The following is a 20,334-nucleotide window of genomic DNA, read 5'->3' on the forward strand; positions in this document are numbered from 1 at the left end:
AATAGCAAAGAGCATTCTTTAGGATAGAAAAACTATAGCAGACATTGATTAATTAATTGATTATATGGCACGCTTAAGAGACCACATAGATTTTATCCAGATTTTATCCCTAACCTGGCCCTTCGCCTCTTCCAAGAGTGCCCCCTTGCCACTGCGTTCATTCACCTGGCTGCTGGTGACCTCACCTCTTTTTCCCTTCCAGCTGAAGACAAAGCAAAAAAACAATCCCGGGAGGCCAAATTTGACTGTCTCCTTTTCTTTCTTTCTTTTTTTTCTTTTCCTTGACCAGCCCTCCCCATTGGCAAGGTTCAAACCCAGACCCCCAAACTGGTAAAACGGATCGGAGGCCGTAAAGGGGGAATTCCTACAGCGGGGAGTACTTGAAATTTGGGGTCCAGCGAGGAGAAAGTGGGCAGAATTCCAGAGGACTGATCTAAGATATAGGAATATAGCCAGCCGTACCAACAGGCTGAAAAATAGCTTTTATCCGTGGGCTGTTAGGCTTTTAAATGGGACATAATCTTATGCAGAATTGACTTGGGAGGCCGGTGTGTGGTGTAGTTGGTTCACATGGTGTGGTGGGATGGAGGGTTTGTGGTCACTGTGTGTTGGGGGGAGAGAGCAGGGGGGGGGAGGCTCAGCTAATCTCAATGTACACATGTTGTACTTTTTTTTTTAATCCCATTTATATCCCGCCCTTCTCCGAAGACTCAGGGCGGCTTACAAGCTTAGCAGTAGCCTTCATTCTATGTATATGCCTGCTTATTAGGGCTTTCACACCCCCCCAAAGCGGCATTATTACAAAGTCAGCTTAATTGCCCCCAACAATCTGGGTCCTCATTTTACCTACCTCGGAAGGATGGAAGGCTGAGTCAACCAAGGTTTATTATTATTATTATTATTATTAAAGACGGCCGCTGCCCGGAGGGTGGTTCTTGTGCTCCGAGCTAGCCTGCCGCGGACAACTCGAAGAGGCGGGCAGCTGCCGGAAACTCCTGGGCTTGGGAGACGGAGCGCGCTTCCCTCCGGCCTTTTCCTTCTCGCCTCTCGGGCTCTGGCAGTCTCGGCGCGAAAAGCTGGGTGGAGCCCTCGCGTGCAGAACTTCGGGGGAAATGCGCGGCGGCGGCGTCCAGCTGAAGAGCAAGGCGCGCTTGAGGGCGGGCAGGCGAGCGGGCGAGCGAGCGAGCCGGCATCGGGAGCCTCCCCTAGGCAGTTGGAGCGCGGCCTCGGAAAGGCTGCGGGGCTCGGGACCAGCCGACGGAGTTTGAAAGAACTTCTGGCGGGGCCGGTTAAGTGCTGCCAGCCCGGCAAGTGAGGGGCTATGCAGCGCGCGGGAACTCTTTTCGCCGGCCTGGGAATGTGGTGGTGGTGGTGGTGGTGGCTCAGCTGGGACCTCGTCGCCGTCTGCCAGGCTGCCAAGGGCCGCGTGCCTCGCCTCCGCCTCTCCTATAAAGGTAATTGCAGGCGGGTTTTGCAGTTCCTTTAAGCCTTTTTCTTTTTTTCCTTCTTGATTTTGCCGTCGGGCTAAGCCTCGGCGATAGGGCGCCGATGATCCCATTTTGCAGATGGGGGAACTGAGGCTGAGCAAGTGAAACTTAAGCGATCGCGCGCTGCAGAGGCCGTCAAAAGGATTTTATTTATTTATTTATTTATTTATTTTAATTCCATTTATATCCCGCCCTTGATCCGCCGCTTGGCTCCCCGGTATTGTCTTCACCTCTTTAAGCCGTGTTTCTGCACGTGTGTTTGTGTGAACCTGTCCTTAGTAAACCTGTCTCTATATAATCTTTTAGGGGTTTTTTTGTAATCTAATGTTGGTTCTTTCACCTTTATTGTACGTTGATTAAATCTGGAGGACAGACAGACAGACGTGTGGGCAGGAGACATTTGAAGGGACTAGCAGGCTACTTCATGCACTTGCTAGGTTTATTACAAGTCCCTAAATCTCAAAGGGAGATCTTTGGACTGAGATCCACATTCTTTAAAGGGGTGGGGATTACTAAAATCCTTTGAACTGCTTTAAATTGTGAGTATTCTTTTCCTGGGCAGGTTTATATCATGGTTAGGGGTAAGTGAAGAAGAATAGATAAGAAAGAAATCTAAGAATGGCAGGCAGGAGGTTTTGGCTTCAGCATTGTGCAAGAGTGTGGAGTATAAGACTGCAAGTTATGAGTTGAAATAGTGTGCATTTAAACTTTTTTTGCATGGGATTGGGGTGAGTGGTGGGTGGGATTGAATTGCATGCAATTCAGAGATAATAGAATTTGCACTGTACATTTCTGCAAGGATATTTTCTAATATATACATACAATATAATTATCCCAGAAAAAAGCGTGTCAAACAAGCATACAAATCAGATAAGGTTGCCGACTGATCAAAAAGCAAAATCAGCCTGCCATACCATGCCTTGATTCCCTCGACAGCAACTTAATATATGAAAATCAACAAGTGTGCTTTATTTTGTCAGCCTGCAGACAAAAAACAACAACAAAGTACTTTACACATTTGGTTTTTGTAAAAGTTGTCAGCCCTGGGGGTAAATACAGATCGATTTCATTTGTCTTTCCTGAAATTTTACCACTAAAGTGTGAGGGGGAAAAAAACCCCTCTATGGGAGGTTTGCTAATTTTCTTTCAGCTCAACTCAAAACACTCATAAAATTTTCTCTGACATGGTCCTATGAACAATGCCTGTATTTATGCAGCCCCACATAAGGACAGTTCATATTTAATAGGGTCTCTGTGCCTGATCTCAGGAACATACTAGTTATTGTAGCTTTGCAGCTGAGTGGCATTTGCCTGGAAAAAGCAGGTTTAAAGGAATAACCAACACAATAAAGTCTTTAGCCCCAGGATTTGCTTTTTGTCACAAATCATTGAGCAACCTTCACCGAAGTTCCCTAGTTTCCAGTTTTACTTTCCTACTTGCTTTTCTATCTTCACACATTATATTCTGCAATGTGTTGTGCTGTGATTTTATTGTTTTTTTCTGATCTGCAGAGGAATTTGTATTACTTTTCAGTTGTTTAAAACAGTGGTTGTCAACCTTTTCTTCACCTTGAACCCCCTTTAAGTACCTTTTGTGGCCACGCACCATGGCCACAGATCTCCAAGACTTAAGATTTCAATCATAACATTTCTTCAAGCTTTCACGGACCCCCTGTGACGACCTCATGCTTCCCCCAGGGGTCCGTGGACCACAGGTTGAGAACCACTGGTTTAAAACATTCCCCCTTATTATTTAAGTAATAATTAAACAAATAATTTTTACTTGTGTACCATCACCAAATTATATGGTGCTCCTGAATGGAAGCTATTGTCTGTCAGCAGTGTGCTGGTGAGAGAATACTGAAGACAACTTGTGAAAAGTTAAACCAATGGCTCTGCTTTCACCAGTAAATATTGTCCATGAGGGGCCTTCCGTGCTCTCTGAGCTTGGATGTTTTCTTGCAGACGTTTGTTAGCATTAATGATGTTACCTAGTTTGGGTAATGAAACGTTTGCAAGAGAACTAGCAAGCTCAGAGGGCACCAAGGACCCCTCATGTCAACCCTGAGCTACAAATATTCTCCTTTATTGGTATCACCTATAGCAAAGAAGGGACGCAGTGGCTCAGTGGGTTAGGACGCTGAGCTTGTCGATCAGAAGGTCGGCAGTTTGGCGGGTCGAATCCCGAGTGCCACGTAACAGAGTGAGTGCCTGTTACTCGTCCCAGCTTCTGCCAACCTAGCAGTTCGAAAGCACGTAAAAATGCAAGTAGAAAAATAGGGACCACTACAGTGGGAAGGTAACAGCGTTCCGTGCGCCTTTGGCATCTAGTCATGCCGGCCACATGACCACGGAGATGTCCCCAGCCAAGCGCTGGCTCTTCGGCTTTGAAATGGAGATGAGCACCGGCCCCTAGAGTTAGAAACGACTAGCATGCATGTGCGGGGGAACCTTTACCTTTATAGCAAACCTACTGGCTTTCTAAGAGCTCAGGCAGTCTTGCATGATGTAGACAACTCCAGGATTGAACTTGGGGCCTTCTATATGTATGACATTGCTGGGCTATCTTCCTCCTAGCCTTGTGTCTAGACCTGGATTCCCTGGAGAGAGTTTTAACAAGGATCATAAGACAGGCGGTCCTTGTTCAAGGCTGCGTTTCTTTGGTCCAGAATGGAAGCAGAATGATGATATCTGGAGAGGCAGTGTGAATGAGAACAAGGGCAAGAATGCTTCAGGCGTCTCTGATGCTTGTAAAGTTGTCTGAACTCTCAGTGATGGATCAGATGGACTGGGTTGCTTGCATTTAACCTTATAAATAATGAGTCTGGGCCTAAATGTCAGAACAGTGGAGAGTAAATCTGAGAGGTTAGGTGGAATTTGCATATTTAGAATGGCTGCTGTGAAAATTTGTGTACTGCTTTTCTGCAAGATAAGGAAACACTATTGGAATGTTGTATATTTAATCATTCACTTGCCAACTCCTGAAATATTGCTTCTTGCCAAATGCCTATTGCCCAATCAGTAGGACAGTGATCAGTTGGCAGAACTCTCTGTCTCTATTGATATGAACAATTTTTTTGCTTCTGGCCCTTGGGGATGCTTTTTGATCTCCTAAATTCATTATTCAAGATGCCATCTCTTAGGCTAACTCTGAGCCCCATAATTCTTGACCTGAGGTTTGGCTTAGTCAAGAGGATAATTAGTGGATTGCTGCTGTTCTCAGTGGCTCTTCTGGAATAGCAAAATATCCTTCTTTTAGGAAGATGTCCTTCAGAGTTGGTGTGTTGTTCAAATATGAATACTAGAAAGAACTGTCAGTGTCGAGTAAAGCCTCAGTTGTAATAGTATAGTAAAATGTCGTTCAAATAATTGGAAACGTAATTATTATGTTAGTCCTTTTTGTCAATCTTGGACTTAAAGGCTGAATAGGGAGCTCTGGTGCTTGGTGACATTACAGAAGATTCCAACAATAAAGAGAAAAACAGGGATTTCAGTGAACTGGAACACATATGACTTGATGTCAGTACTATGTCCAATAAATTTGAACGTTCTTTGGGTGATCCTGGTTTGCTGCAATTCAGGGATGGGGTGCAATGTTCTGAAGGCTGCACAGACTGTTTTGAAGATCTGAGGGCTACAAAGGGAGTGGAGCCACAACTTACAAAAGCATAGTTGTTTCAGCAGAGTTGTTTGGATTTTTCCTTCTTTGTGGTATGTTTAAGTTTAGAATTTACAATATGTTAGTTTTCTTCTGTTTTGCATCACAAAATGGAAATAAACTCTGCATTCCATTTTTAACAGTGATGATCAGATGGCCACAAAAAAGGGCACTTGAGGGCCACGTGAAGGGGATGTGGGGATTTTGTAATCTCTGAAGCTTATCCTTGTTGTGGAATGTGAAAGCTCCGAAGTGAAGGTTGGTGGCAGTAAGAAATCCAAGAAGCCACCCACCAGGGACCACAACTTTGCATTATAGTGAAAAGGAGAAGTTGCTCTTTTGATGGTTTGTTCCCGTAGAAGCCTGTAGTAAATTCACATGTGCTTCTCAAAGGAATAACTATTGGCACTTCTAACCTCATGAGTCATGTTAAGGTTGACGCACACATTGCATGTAGGTATTGTTGGAGTAGCTGCATCTGTATCTATTTAGACAAATAGTTCATTTTTCCAAATGTTCTCCTCTTTGCTCTAAGATGCTGCTCTGTGCAAAAAGAAATATTGTGGCCAGGAAACAAAGATAGTGTAACAACCAAATAGGCTAAAGGAAATAGGGAAAATCTGCTTTTAGGAGCAACTGTGGGAGGGCAGGAAATGTAAAACAGAAAAGTTGGGTTGATGCTGGCTTAGACTGAATAACTATGGAGATCTTTTTCCCAAAGACAGACCTGGTCCTGGCTGATGGGTTGTTGTAGGCTATGATCTGGGACCCTTGAATCTGAAAAGGAGTATATTTACACAAGGGTCTAAGTGGAATTATTCTAGGAGGAACGCTGAGGCTATCCATGTTTCTCATCTGAGAAGGGGGGAAAAATGTCCCAGCTGCCTTAAAGCAATAATGCAACCAGTCAATTGTCACTGTCAATATGTAATATTTTAGTTTTTTAAATGCTTATACTGGGTAGCAAAGAGTTCTGTAATCAGAGAAATATATAAATCCAAACATATGGATTTAGCCAAAAAATTTGACTGAAAAAGGCCCTTTTTTCTGCACTTTTGAAAAATAAAGAACTTTTCTCCCAGTTATTTATAGATTGCATTCCCAAGACATGGTTAAACCAGACCAGTGTTTTATCAGAACTCTTGTTATTTTACTTAGGAAGAAAACTATCTACCCTCTTGCTACTTAAGGTAGCGGTTGGTTTCTGCATATTGCCACTGCAAATGGCTTGCAGACTCCAAGAGAGAGAAATAACCCTGAAAAGCAGAGTAAAATAGGAATAGAAGGTTTTATTTCATCCCACCTCACCCGTGGTGATCTCAACCACACTCAATTCTCTGATTTTTGTTTTTATTTAATCATATAAGATTATGATTAGCTAATGTCTGTGCCTCCTAATTGGTCTTGAAATGGGAAGCAGAGAGGAGGCAGTTGTAGGACACTCACCACTGTTCTGCTTTATGAACATAGCTTAGTGCACCTTTCAAAAAGAAAGATGGTAGCACACATAGGTCCAATTACCATAAGCAAGCACAGTATACATGTGCATGCTTGCAAACATACGCATACACACATACACACACATGTGCACGTACACACACACACACACACACACACAGAGAGACCATTACATTGTAAAGAGGTGTCTTTGGTAAACTGTTCTTTGGGCTGTTGATAATAGTATGTCTGTGTATTTTTAAAAAGTCTCTTGTGTAAGCCATCTTGTATTATACTTCATGCTTTTTCACCACTTGCTGGATGGGCCTCTGATTTCTAGAAATATAACTGTGCCTGTCCCAGAGCTGTACCTCTCATTTGGTGTCATAAGCAGCCAGAAAATCCCAATACTTGCAGTCCATCAAAACTCTGCTTTCAGGAGTAGGGTAGGGTAGGGGAAGGAGGGAAGCAGCTTCCTGAGGCCTTGAGTGCAAGTTGAGCTAAAGTCTGAATCTCTTCTGCACCATGCAATGGATTAGGTAGGCCTAGGTCAACACCAACTCTGAAATAATTATTGGAGAAAGTTGGTGTTTGGAGATAGAACTTTGTTGGCTGCTGTTAATCATACCTGGTGCCCAGAAGACTTCACTCCCATTTTTCTTTTCAAAGAAGCAGGGCCAAACATCCTTTTTCTCCATCCATATGTTGAAATGTCTTACTTACTTCTCACCCTTGCCACTTCCTTTCTTATGTTGTTTGTTTTTAAATAGCTCACCCTTTCATGTGGCAGTTTATTTGTCAAGTAGGGGACTCTGATGGTCTGGCTCCTGTTCCTCTGACCCAATCACACACAGTAGACCGTACGAAAACACATAGGGAAGGCTTGAGCCTGGGAAAAATCTAACAAATGCTGAATTTGCTTGTGTATGTCTTCCTTGCATCTAAGCCTTCTAATAAAAGAGAATATTTGTAGCTCAGGATTGAAATGAGGGGTCCCTGGTGCTCTCTGAACTTGCTTGTTTTCTTGTAGATGTTTCATTACCAAAACTAGGAAACGTCATCAATGCTAGTAAGGAGTGCAGTTTGCTCTCAGCTTATATTCTGGTGCTTTGCCCTGTCAGCATTGGTGGGGGATGGTCTTAGAGATTCTTGGGTTGGGCTTTTTACTGTTGGCCTCTTTGTCAGTTTCTTGATTGGGGTATTGTTTACTTGACTGTTGGTCTGATGTTAATCTTGGAGTCCAAGACCAAGTCCAAAAACACCAGGGGATTTCTAGAAGTCCGGCACTCTGACAAATTAGCCATCAATTGACACATAGACATTAACAACATCTTTAGACTATGCAAAAGAGACAATCTATCAGCAAAAAAGGGAAGCACCTCTCCACCAGCAATCAGCACCCAGCTCAGCATAGATTAACTCCAAGGTTAACATCAGACCAATAATCAAGTAAACAATACCCCAATCAAGAAATTGCCAAAGAAGCCAATAGTAAACAGCCCAACCAAACAATCTCTAAGAGCACCCCCACCAACACTGACAGGCAAGCCACTACAATATAAACTGACCGGAAACAGCACTCCTTACTAGCACTGATGATGTTACCTAGTTTGGGTAATGAAACTTCTGCAAGAAAACAAGCAAGCTCGGAGTGCTAAGCCTCCTAATATATACAGTTGTCTAACTCTGCATAGCTAACTGTCTTCTTTTTCAATTGTGTGGCTTAAAACTTTTTTTTTTTAAAAAGCTACCATTTGAGCTTATTCTGGTGTAGAACAAGAGAATGAATCTGTTGGAAATCTATAGATTAAAAGGTAAAAATAGAAATGTACAGGTGAGGAAGTGACTCATTCTTTTCCAATATTGGATTCTCCATCCTTATCTGAAAACATGATATATTAATACCATCTAAATTTAACGTATAAGCACGCATGTGCGGGGGAACTTTTACCTTTTAAAAAATATAATTGCACAACAACATTGTGGGAGGAGAACCAGGTACCAAAATCCAGGAACATGAGAGCCACACTGTCAAGATAAATAGGGCTATGGCGGTGGGGCTGCAAAAATCTACATGGCAGCAGAAACAGAAATGCTGTTTGCTATCCATTTTTTGCAATGCAAATCTGGTAAGCCAGTTGTGAAACCTGGGCTCTTCCTTTGGGCGCTGAGACTGGATATTGATGGGTTGATGGAATGGATGTGGTTTGTATCCTTAAAATCAGCATAAAATTGAGACCAGAAGTTTTCTTTTACGATAAGGAGTTGGAAAAAAAGATTTGGAGCTTTATTACTGTATATGTTAACTGCAGCAAGAATTGAATATGCACAGAAGTAGAGAGAGACATCAATCCCCACAATAGTAACACTGGATGGAAAAAGTGTCAGAGCTAGCAAAGATGGCAAAATTGATGTTTTAATCAGAGAAAAAAATATATCCAGTTTTGTTTCTACCTGGAAATCACTTCTGGATTTTGTGCTTGAGACAGAAAAAGAATATGAAATTTTGACTTTGGATTTTCTTGATTAAACTAGCTTGTTATGGAAATGGCTAGTGTTTGTTAGAATGATACAGTAAAAAGTTGAGGCTGCAATACTGGTTTGCATTTGCATTTTACTGCACTGAAAAAAGTTGGAACTCAATGCTTTTTTTCTTCTATCTTATTCCTCATTTTTTCTTTCTCTTTCTTTTCCCCCCACTTTCCTATCACTTTTATTTTCATTTGTATTTATATTCTTAATAATAAAAAAGGGAATGGATGTGGTTTGTTTAACGAACTACATTATAATGTGATTTTTTGGAGCCTCAACCCCCTTTCTTTTCAGTAGATCTTTACAGCTGGTTTTTGTTTTTATTTCCATTTGTTGCCAGAGTCCCTTGGGTAGATAGACAGCCATATAATTTTATCAAACAAACAAAGAAACAAACAAACAACCCTAATATCACATTCCCAACTGCATTTGAGGCCTAGCTGGAAGCAGTCTCAGAATAAGAGAAGTGGCAGAAAATAAGAACTTAGCTTTAGGAGTCACTGAATGATTGAGTAGGATTGGATGAGGTAGACTGAGAGGGTAAAATGTTCCATGAGGGACAGCTGAAGATAGACTAAGTTGGACAAAGCTGAGGAGCTTTTATGAGCAGTTTCCAGGAAAGATCAGGTTGGCACAATCCCATCCCCAGTTCTAAAGAATGGTTTGTTTTGTCTTTTACTCTGTTGTCATTTTCTTGCCTTCCTGGTTTAAATTAGTCTGAGGGCCCTGGTGGGCAGAAAAGTAATGTATACATATAAATATTTGTAATGAATAAATAAAGCCTGCACATTGTTTTCCATTGCCTAGGATCAGCTACATTTCCTCTACTCTACGTAGACACATGTAAGAAAGTAAGGTCATGGTCTTTTTTGTTAGAGAGTATTTTTGTCTGCATTTTACTCCCCCTCTAATATTGCAAAGACAATGACATCACGGCTTGGAATGCCTGTGTGCATCCTGTGTGCACAGTTTGTCAGTACACAGCCTGCACCTCCCGGTTGGTGGGATGCAACAATGTGTTGGTCTGCAAGGTCATATCTACATCTAAGATTCTACTGGACCTCAGTTGTACTTGAGGTATACTAATCAAAAGGTGCCAAAATGATAAGGGAATTCCTTATCATTACAAAGGAATTTTGCACATGAAACTATCTTATTAAAAAGTGTTATTGAAAACCTCAATTAATCAAAACTCCAAGGAATGGTGTCAGTCAATCTTTGTGGACCAAGGGTTGATTGCTATGGCATTATTTACAGGATCCAGAATGCTTTGATTCACTTGCCCTGGGTCATCTTGATAAAGCTAGTGGAAAACATCACCTATTGGTTTGGGGGTGAGATACCATACTGATAATATTCAGTCTTTTTATCCTGGAATGAGCCTGAGATGCTGTGGAAGTCTTGAATGGGTGCTTTGGAGGCTGCTGAGATCTGGATGCAACAAAGCAGGTTAAAACTGAACCCAAACAAGCCATTTCTGATGAAGTATCTCCATTGTCACCAACGATAACTTTTTTTATTACATTTACCGTATATACTTGAGTATAAGCCGACTCGAGTATAAGCCGAGACCCCCAATTTTACCCCCAAAAACTGGAAAAAGTTATTGACTCGAGTATAAGCCGAGGCTGGGAAATGCAGCAGCTGGAGGCTGGATCCCCCGAAAGACGTCTCTGCTGAGATGAGAGAACGGGGTGGCAAGCCGCCGAGAGAATGGGGCGGTGGAGTGCTCCGCCGAGAGAATGGGGCGGCTTGCTGTTCTCTCGGTGCAGCACGGCAGAGGCTGGATCTCACGAAAGAAGTCTCCGCTGAGCGAGAGAATGAGGCGTCTCAGCGCCCATTTTCTCGGCGAAGACTTCTTTCAGGGGATGCAGCTTCTGCCGCCCCTTTCTCTCAGCTGCCCAGTGGAACAGCTTGCCACCAGAAATCAAGAGTGCTCCATCACTGGAGGTTTTTAAGAAGAGACTGGACATTCACCTGTCTAAGATGGTATCGGTCAGTGGTGGCGAAACTTTTAGAGACCGAGTGCCCAAACCGCAAGCCAAAACCCACTTGTTTATCACAAAGTGCCAAGGCAGCATCGGCATTCTGGTGCCCTCGGGGGAGGGGACAGGGAGGCGCCTCTGAGTGCCGCCTCTGGCACGAAAAAAAAGGGGGAGCAAAAAATGGGCCACCGTACCGCAAGGCACAAAAACGCCAACCGCCGTGCCGCAGGGTGCAGATACAAGGCACCGCATCACGTGAGAACGGGGCTGGGCTAGTGAGTATCACGCAGGCACTAGCCCCGCCCCCTTTGCAGCATGTGCCTGCTCGTGGCCCCGTGCGCGCATGCACGCATGTAAAATGCTTCCCCCTCCCTTTTCTTCCAGTCCACCAACCAACAAGGACCTGCTGCTGGCAGCGGTGGTGGCGCACGTGCCAACAGAGAGGGCTCTGAGTGCCACCTCTGGCAGGCGTGCCATAGGTTCACCACCACTGGTATAGGTCCTCCTGCTTGAGCAAGGGGCTGGACTAGAAGACCTCCAAGGTCCCTTCCAGCTCTATTCTATTCTATTCTATTCTATTCTATTCTATTCTATTCTATTCTATTCTATTCTATTCTATTCTATTCTATTCCATTCACTTTCTATATTTCTATTCTATTCTATTCTATTCTATTCTATTCCATTCTATTCTATTCACTTTCTATATTTCTATTCTATTCTATTCTATTCTATTCTATTCTATTCTATTCTATTCTATTCTATTCTATTCTATTCTATTCTATTCTATTCTATTCTTATTACCATTCTCTATTCTATTCTATTCTATTCTATTCTATTCTATTCTATTCTATTCTATTCTATTCTATTCTATTCTATTCTATTCTATTCTATTCTATTCTATTCTATTCTATTCACTTTCTATATTTCTATTCTATTCTATTCTATTCTATTCTATTCTATTCTATTCTATTCTATTCACTTTCTATATTTCTATTCTATTCTATTCTATTCACTTTCTATATTTCTATTCTATTCTATTCTATTCTATTCTATTCTATTCTATTCTATTCTATTCTATTCTATTCTATTCTATTCTATTCTATTCTATTCTATTCTTATTACCATTTTCTATTCTATTCTATTCTATTCTGTTCTGTTCTGTTCTGTTCTGTTCTGTTCTGTTCTGTTCTGTTCTACGTTCTGTTCCAATCCATTCCATATTTTCTATTCCATTCTGTTCCACTGTCAGAGCCCATCGGAGGCAACCCAGTCAGCCCAAACAGGAGTTACACTAATGCTACGCACCCTCTCCTCTCAACCTGAACCCCTCCTTACCTTTCCTTTTATCTGCATCCTATTTTTAACTGCCGGCTCTGCCCTGCCCTATTTTGTCCTTGAGCACTCGTGAGCTCATCAAGAACAGAAGGTAACCGTGGGGGGAAAGGCAGGGCAAGATCTGCAAGATCCCCATTTGCATTTGACTTTGCCATCCCATCTGGTTCGAGATAACACACCACACACACACACACAGAGAGAGAGAGAGAGAGAGAGAGAAAGAGAGAGAGAGAGAGAGAGAGAGAGAGAGAGAGAGAGAGAGAGAGAGAGACGCACACCTCAGCAAAAAAGAAAGAAAGAAAAAGAAGTAGTAGAAGAGGCAGAGAGCCCCTGTGGGTAGGAGTGAGGATGGGGAGAAACAGCAAGAAGACCGGGTGGGGTGGGGTGGGTTAATCACTAAACCTTCCAGTGTTTAACCAAAGCAGCTTTTGCATTTGTCAAGCTCTGCTAGCAGGGCACTGGACGGGCGTGGCGGAGCTGCTGAAGGTGAACGGGAGAAGGTGAGTCTTCGCCGAGAAAATCTCAGCGCCCATTTTCTCGGCGAAGACTTCTTTCGGGGGATGCAGCTTCTGCCGCCCCTTTCTCTCAGCTGCCCAGCTGAGAGAAGGGGGTGACAGAGGCTGGATCCTCCGAAACAAGTCTCCGTGAGACGAGAGAACAAGGCGTTGGAGCGCTCCGTGAAGTGTGGGGTGGGGAAGCTTGCCGCCCATTGTCTCAGCGACGAAGACTTCTTTCGGGGGATGCAGCTTCTGCCGCCCCTTTCTCTCAGCTGCCCAGCTAAGAGAAGGGGTGACAGAGGCTGGATCCCCCGAAACAAGTCTCCGTGAGACGAGAGAACAAGGCGTTGGAGCGCTCCGTGAAGTGTGGGGTGGGGAAGCTTGCCGCCCATTGTCTCAGCGACGAAGACTTGTTTCGGGGGAGGCAGCTTCTGCCGCCCCTTTCTCTCAGCTGCCCAGCTAAGAGAAGGGGTGACAGAGGCTGGATCCTCCGAAACAAGTCTCCGTGAGACGAGAGAACAAGGCGTTGGAGCGCTCCGTGAAGTGTGGGGTGGGGAAGCTTGCCGCCCATTGTCTCAGCGACGAAGACTTCTTTCGGGGGATGCAGCTTCTGCCGCCCCTTTCTCTCAGCTGCCCAGCTAAGAGAAGGGGTGACAGAGGCTGGATCCCCCGAAACAAGTCTCCGTGAGACGAGAGAACAAGGCGTTGGAGCGCTCCGTGAAGTGTGGGGTGGGGAAGCTTGCCGCCCATTGTCTCAGCGACGAAGACTTCTTTCGGGGGATGCAGCTTCTGCCGCCCCTTTCTCTCAGCTGCCCAGCTAAGAGAAGGGGTGACAGAGGCTGGATCCTCCGAAACAAGTCTCCGTGAGACGAGAGAACAAGGCATTGGAGCGCTCCGTGAAGTGTGGGGTGGGGAAGCTTGCCGCCCATTGTCTCAGCGACGAAGACTTGTTTCGGGGGATGCAGCTTCTGCCGCCCCTTTCTCTCAGCTGCCCAGCTGAGAGAAGGGGGTGACAGAGGCTGGATCCCCCGAAACAAGTCTTCGCCGAGAAAATGGGTGGCAAGCTTCCACCGCCCCATTCTCTTAGCGGAGGCTTGCAGAGGTGGCGGCGGAGCTGCGCGCGCAGCTCTCCAAACCGCCGCAGCCCGTTTGGAGAGCTGCTGCCTTCGTTCATGTTTGATGAAAGCAGCAGCTCTCCAAACGGGGGTAGAAGTTCTTTTTTTTTTTGTTGTTGACTGGAGTATAAGCCAAAGTGGAGTTTTTCAGCCCAAAAAGTGGGCTGAAAAATTCGGCTTATACTCAAGTATATACGGTATATCCCGCCCTTCTCCGAAGACTCAGGGCGGCTTACAAGCTTAGCAGTAGCCTTCATTCTATGTATATGCCTGCTTATTAGGGCTTTCATACACACCCCAAGCGGCATTATTACAAAGTCAGCTTAATTGCCCCCAACAATCTGGGTCCTCATTTTACCTACCTCGGAAGGATGGAAGGCTGAGTCAACCTTGAGCCTGGTGGGATGCGAACCTGCACTAATTGCAGGCAGCTGGTGTTACTTAAGGAGGCATTAGCCCTCTGCTCCACCAAGGCTCTTTTGATCTTTGTATAATATTTGGTGTGAAAGGAAAAGAAGGAAGAGAAAAAAAGAAGGATCCATAGAATTTGCAAAATACTGTCATAACATGGAAATGTTTTCAGAACAATACAAGAGAAGAGTGAGGGGTGACATGATAGCAGTGTTCCAATATCTCAGGGGCTGCCACAAAGAAGAGGGAGTCAAGCTATTCTCCAAAGCACCTGAAGGCAGGACAAGAAGCAACGGATGGAAACTAGTCAAGGAGAGAAGCAACCTAGAACTAAGGAGAAACTTCCTGACAGTTAGAACAATTAACCAGTGGAACAACCTGCCTCCAGAGGTGGTGAATGCTCCAACACTGGAGGTTTTTAAGAAGAGACTGGACAGCCATTTGCCTGAAATGGTATAGGGTTTCCTGCCTGAGCAGGGGGTTGGACTAGATGACCTCCAAGGTCCCTTCCAACTTATTATTATTATTATTATTATTATTATTATTATTATTATTATTACTATTACTATTATTATTATTATTATTATTATTATTATTATTATTATTATTATTATTATTATAAAATTTATTATTATTATTATAAAATTTCCCAATTGGGGAAATTATATGTATCCTTGGCCAGTCAGAAAAAACGAGGTATTGCTGTGTACGACCGCAAAGGATTAGTGACACAACAAGTGTACTCTGATGAAGAGGGAAGAATACTAGCACTGGAAACTAAAATAGGTTTAAAACTGGTATTATTAGTAGTTATATATGCGCCTAATACGGATCAAAAAACTTTTTTTTAAAAGTTATATAAGAAACTAACTGATCTTGATTATGAAAATATATGTATTTTGGGGGACTTTAATACGATTAAAGATGTTAATAAAGACTACGAACCAGGGGCAGGCCCCCCAAGGTACATAAAAAGACAAAGGAAAATTCTGCCCAAAATATGGGATAAGCTAGTAACCCAAATTGGACTTTCAGACGTATGGAGAGATTTACATCCTACTCAAAAACAATTCACCTATTTTTCCCCCAGGCACCATTCATGGTCTCGAATAGATATGTTTTGGTCGACATCTGAGATTAAAGAGACCATTATAGAGGTAGAGATAAACACCAATGTATGGGCAGACCATCACCCCTTAATAGTCAAATGGGCAGGATCCCCCCAAAAAAGGGCGAGGTGGTCTATGAGACCAGATTTAATGAGAGATGAGGAATTTCTCAAAAGTACAAAAAAGGAGTTACGGTAGAATTTTTTTTTATAGAAAACAAAAGAGAGGACACCTCTCTGCAAACTATTTGGGACACAACTAAGGCAGTAGTGAGAGGGCTCGCTATAAAACATTCGGCCTATAGTTGGAAACAAGAAAGATTAAAAAGAGTTGAGCTATTTTCAAAATTATCAAAAATAGAGGAGGCGCTGCAATTAGATCCCCAAAATTCTCAGCATAAAGAAAAAAAAGATTTGATTAAACATGAGATTCTTTTGATAGATCAAAAAGAGCTGGCAGATAAAATTAAGAGGAGCAGGCAGAGGTACTTTGAACATGCTAATAAACCGGGGAAGTGGTTAAGTTACAGATTAAGAAAGGAACAAAGAGCAAAAAGGATAGACTATCTACAAGATCAGGATGGTAACCTGGTGATTAATAAGGAACAAAAACTAAAAATTGCACAAGAATTTTATAGACTACTTTACAGTGAGGAAGAATGTCCACAAAGTAAGTTAGAACAATATTTTCAGAATTATCGCCCCCAACCGATCTTGGATTCTTTTAGACAACTTCTGAATAAGGAAATAACTATGGATGAAGTTGAGGAAGCTATTAAAAAACAAACAGGGGGGAAAACTCCAGGCCCGGATGGCCTGCCTTGTGAACTTTATAAGGAATTCATTGACCTGTTAGGTCCTCAATTAAGGGATATATTTAATAACATTTTAACTGATGCGAAAATGCCCGAATCTTGGAGAGAGGCTCATATCTCCTTAATTCCTAAACCTGATTCGGATTTGACGTTGATCCAAAATTACAGACCAATTTCGTTATTGAATGTAGACTACAAAATTTTTACGACCATATTGGCAGGAAGACTTAAAATATTTCTTTCCCACTTTATTCACCAGGACCAAAATGGTTTCTTACCCTATAGACATCTTAATGATAATGTGCGAATAATTTTAAATGTATTGGAGTACTACCAGAAACTTTCAGATAGGCCCATGGCGATGATATTTGTAGACGCACAAAAAGCTTTTGACAGAGTTAATTGGAAATTTATTATGCATCAATTAAAAGTAATGGAATTTGGCCCTAAATTTATGAATGCAATTCAAACAATATATTCTGAACAGACGGCTAGGCTGCTTTTTAATGGAGCGATGTCTGGAGAATTTGGAATTTTCAAGGGCACCAGACAAGGTTGTCCTCTTTCCCCATTATTGTTTGTTTTGGCTCTGGAACCACTTCTTGATACAGTTAGACAAGATGAGACTATTAGGGCCCTCAAAATTAGAGGAGAAGAATATAAACTTCAGGCTTTCGCCGACGATTTGGTGTTTGTGTTAGAGGACCCCCTAGTCTCTGGGCCAAATTTAGTAAAAAAGATTGAACAATATGGTGAGGTGGCAGGACTGAAAATAAATAGAGAAAAAACCAAAATGTTGTCCAAAAACTTAACTGATGTAAAGAAAAAAGAAATAGAAGGAATTATGGGGTTAAAATTTGCTAAAAAAGTACAGTACTTGGGAATCGAATTAACCAATAAATGTTCCAATATTAAAGAACTTAATTATAATAAATTATTTGCCAATACACTACAAGACCTTGACAGGTGGAAAAATATTCAATTATCTTTTTTGGGCAGAATTGCCGCAATCAAGGCACATATCCTCCCACATTGGATTTTTTTATTTCAAACGGCCCCCGTAAATTTAGATAACAAATTTTTTAGGAAATTGGATCAAGCAATAGGGAAATTTGTTTGGCGGGGTAAAAAACCACAAATAAAGGGAAAAATGCTCCAGGAACACAAAACAAGGGGGGGCTTGGGACTTCCAAACTGGGAGTTATACTATCAAGCCTCTGCACTCCTCTGGATTAAAGATTGGGTATCCCTGTCGAGGAAACGTATATTAACTATTGAAGGCTTTGACCTTAACCAAGGATGGCACTCAACTTTATGGTCATATCAAAAAACTCCATCCAAGTACTTTACTAAACACTACATCAGGAGAATTTTGATCAGAATTTGGCAAAAAGTTAAAAAACGAATGTATACCAAGATTCCCAAATGGGTGGTCCCATTGGAGATAACAACCCAGCCGACTGTTCACAACCTGAAAAGAAACTGGTCCTACAAGATTCTGGTGGATGAAGAAGGGAACCTGAAATCTAGAGAACAATTACAGATACAAGGTATAGATATAGACTGGTGGTCATACATTCAAATCCAAACCAGGTTTTCTAAGGATAAACAGGAATATGGCATCTCCCAAACTAGTCAACCCCTCGATAAAAGTTTGGAAGGCCCCGGACTAAAATTTATTTCTGGAATGTACAATCTCCTCCTAGCTAGGTATATAGCTGATGAGATCGTGAAAGATACAATGATAGCCTGGGGGAGAAATATAGGGAGGTCGATCCAATTAGAGGAATGGCAGACAATATGGGCCAGAACGATGAAAATAACATTATCTTCGGCATTCAAAGAGAACTATTTCAAAATGATTTATAGATGGTATTTGCCGCCAGCTAGAATAGCCAAAATGTTTCCAGACGCCTCTGATAAATGCTGGAAATGTAGACTGGCCAAGGGTACTTTTTTTCACCAGTGGTGGACTTGCCCTCAGAGTAAGAAATATTGGGAGAAGGTCCAAAACTGGTTAAAACAAATAACTGGTGTCATCTTCCCTCTGCTTCCAGACTCTTACCTACTTGGTATAAAGCCAAAACTAATTAATAGACAAGATTGGTATCTCTTTGTACATGTTACAACAGCAGCGAGAATAACCTTCGCTCAACAGTGGAAGGATATAAATATTCCAACGGACCAAATGTTAATTAATAAGATTCTGAATTGTGCTGAAATGGATAAACTAACTTATATGTTAAAACAGAAACAAGAATCTATGTATTACACCAACTGGGAACGATGGTATGATTGGTTAAAAAATAGAACAAACCTAGAATAGTTAATATGACACTTCATAGTAATCTTTATGATAATATTTAATAGTCGAAATAGACAACATTAAATAAGATTTAAGATTTACCGGGATGTAATTATGTATAACTGCACAGGGGATTTTAATCCCCAGTTAGTTTATATGCATGTTTGTTAAATGTTTGTTTGTCCTTTTCCTTTTCTTTCTTAATTTGAAATGTATATACTTAGTGTGTATGTGTCTGTAAATATTTAATAAATTTAATAAAAAAATAAAAAAATAAAAAAATAATAAAATGAGGAAAAAAATACAAACTCTTCCATTGGAAGAAACGTCTCATTTTTATCCTTATGTATTCATTTGGATTAGGATAAAAATAAAACTAATTTTCAGACAGTTTAGCACTTTAGCATTTTATAGTGTTAAACTCTCAGAAACAGTATTTATGCTGTTACATTTAATAATAAATACACTTCTACATTTAATTGCTATTTTAAAAAATTAAAACAAGATTTCAATGTAATAAAAATAAATAATTTTAACTAAAGAGTTTAGAACCTTTATTTCAAGAGAAGCCAAACCTCAGATGTCTCAGCAAGCCTTCTGTCAAACTGTACTCCATAAACAGTTTCCAGCTGTAACTTAACATCAGTCTTCTTTTCAGAATGCCAATATTTTGGGGATTATTGCACACTTGCACAATTTAAGTTGCTATCTCTTTAATGAAGGAATAAGGTGTGATTTCCAATAAAAAGCATAAAGTATTCTGGGGACATATAAAGTCAACTTAGCGTATTTTAAAGATATATAAAGTTTAGTAATACGCAACAGAAAAATATGTGATAGAAAAGGAAATCCAACTCTTAGGGTTTGTTGCATCCTGCAGTAAATCATCTAAAGAATAGCTGAACTATTTATGATATTACCACCAGATACGTATGATAGCACATCCAATTGTTATAGTTCCACCGATTTTTAACAATTATCACTGGGATAATTTATCAGCAGAAGAACATCTTGTTAAAACTATGACTTCTTTGTTATAGTGTATTATTCACAGTGAATCTGATGCTCGTCTTCCATTAATTCTCTCATTGTTGCTTGTCAATTATATCATTTAAGTTCTGTCTGTCCATTTTTGATTGTGTAATCTTTAACTAGCTTGGTCTCTGAATCATATTTCAGTACCAACTTACTTAAAAATCCAGCAAGTGTTCTGCATTTTGTATGGCAAGCATTTCAAATTCAGTCATATCTGAGCACATTGTAACTTGTTTTTGTAATTTCTTCTGGACTAGACTGCTCATTTGAAATAGTTGAAACACTTTTGAGCATTCTAAGGAAAGAATCTTGAGTGATTTTATTTTTGCAGGCTGTCAATATTTTTTGTCCAATAATCTCATACATTTAATACTGCTTTGAACAAAGTTCATACTTATATTCATTCAAAGTTATTTCTACAAATCCTGTTCCTTCTTTAGTCTGAACTGAAGTTTAAATCTGAAGTTTAATTCATGTTTGTTTATTTAACCAGATAAAATTACACATTTTGTCTTTGCCACTCATTCAGCATCTTTTCATCAATGTTTATAGGAATCATTTGGAACAGGAAACTAACTCTTGGAAGAATGTTCATTTTTATTGTTAACATTCTC

At 41.3% G+C, this 20,334-nt stretch overlaps 1 protein-coding gene across 1 annotated transcript in view; it reads left to right on the plus strand.

Moving 5' to 3' along the window:
* Window positions 1–1,321: 1,321 nt before the first annotated feature.
* The window catches only part of SEMA3G (semaphorin 3G), a gene marked incomplete at its 5' end in the record, with an annotated part of 110,008 nt that continues 90,995 nt past the window's right edge, over window positions 1,322–20,334 (plus strand). Inside the window, one exon of the mRNA XM_081316992.1 lies at window positions 1,322–1,454. Coding sequence (XP_081173118.1) covers window positions 1,322–1,454 — 133 coding nt within the window. The remainder of the gene's footprint in view (window positions 1,455–20,334) is intronic.

This window comes from Vipera berus, assembly GCF_964194415.1.
Source record: "Vipera berus genome assembly, chromosome: 2".
Classification (NCBI taxonomy): Eukaryota; Metazoa; Chordata; class Lepidosauria; order Squamata; family Viperidae; genus Vipera; species Vipera berus.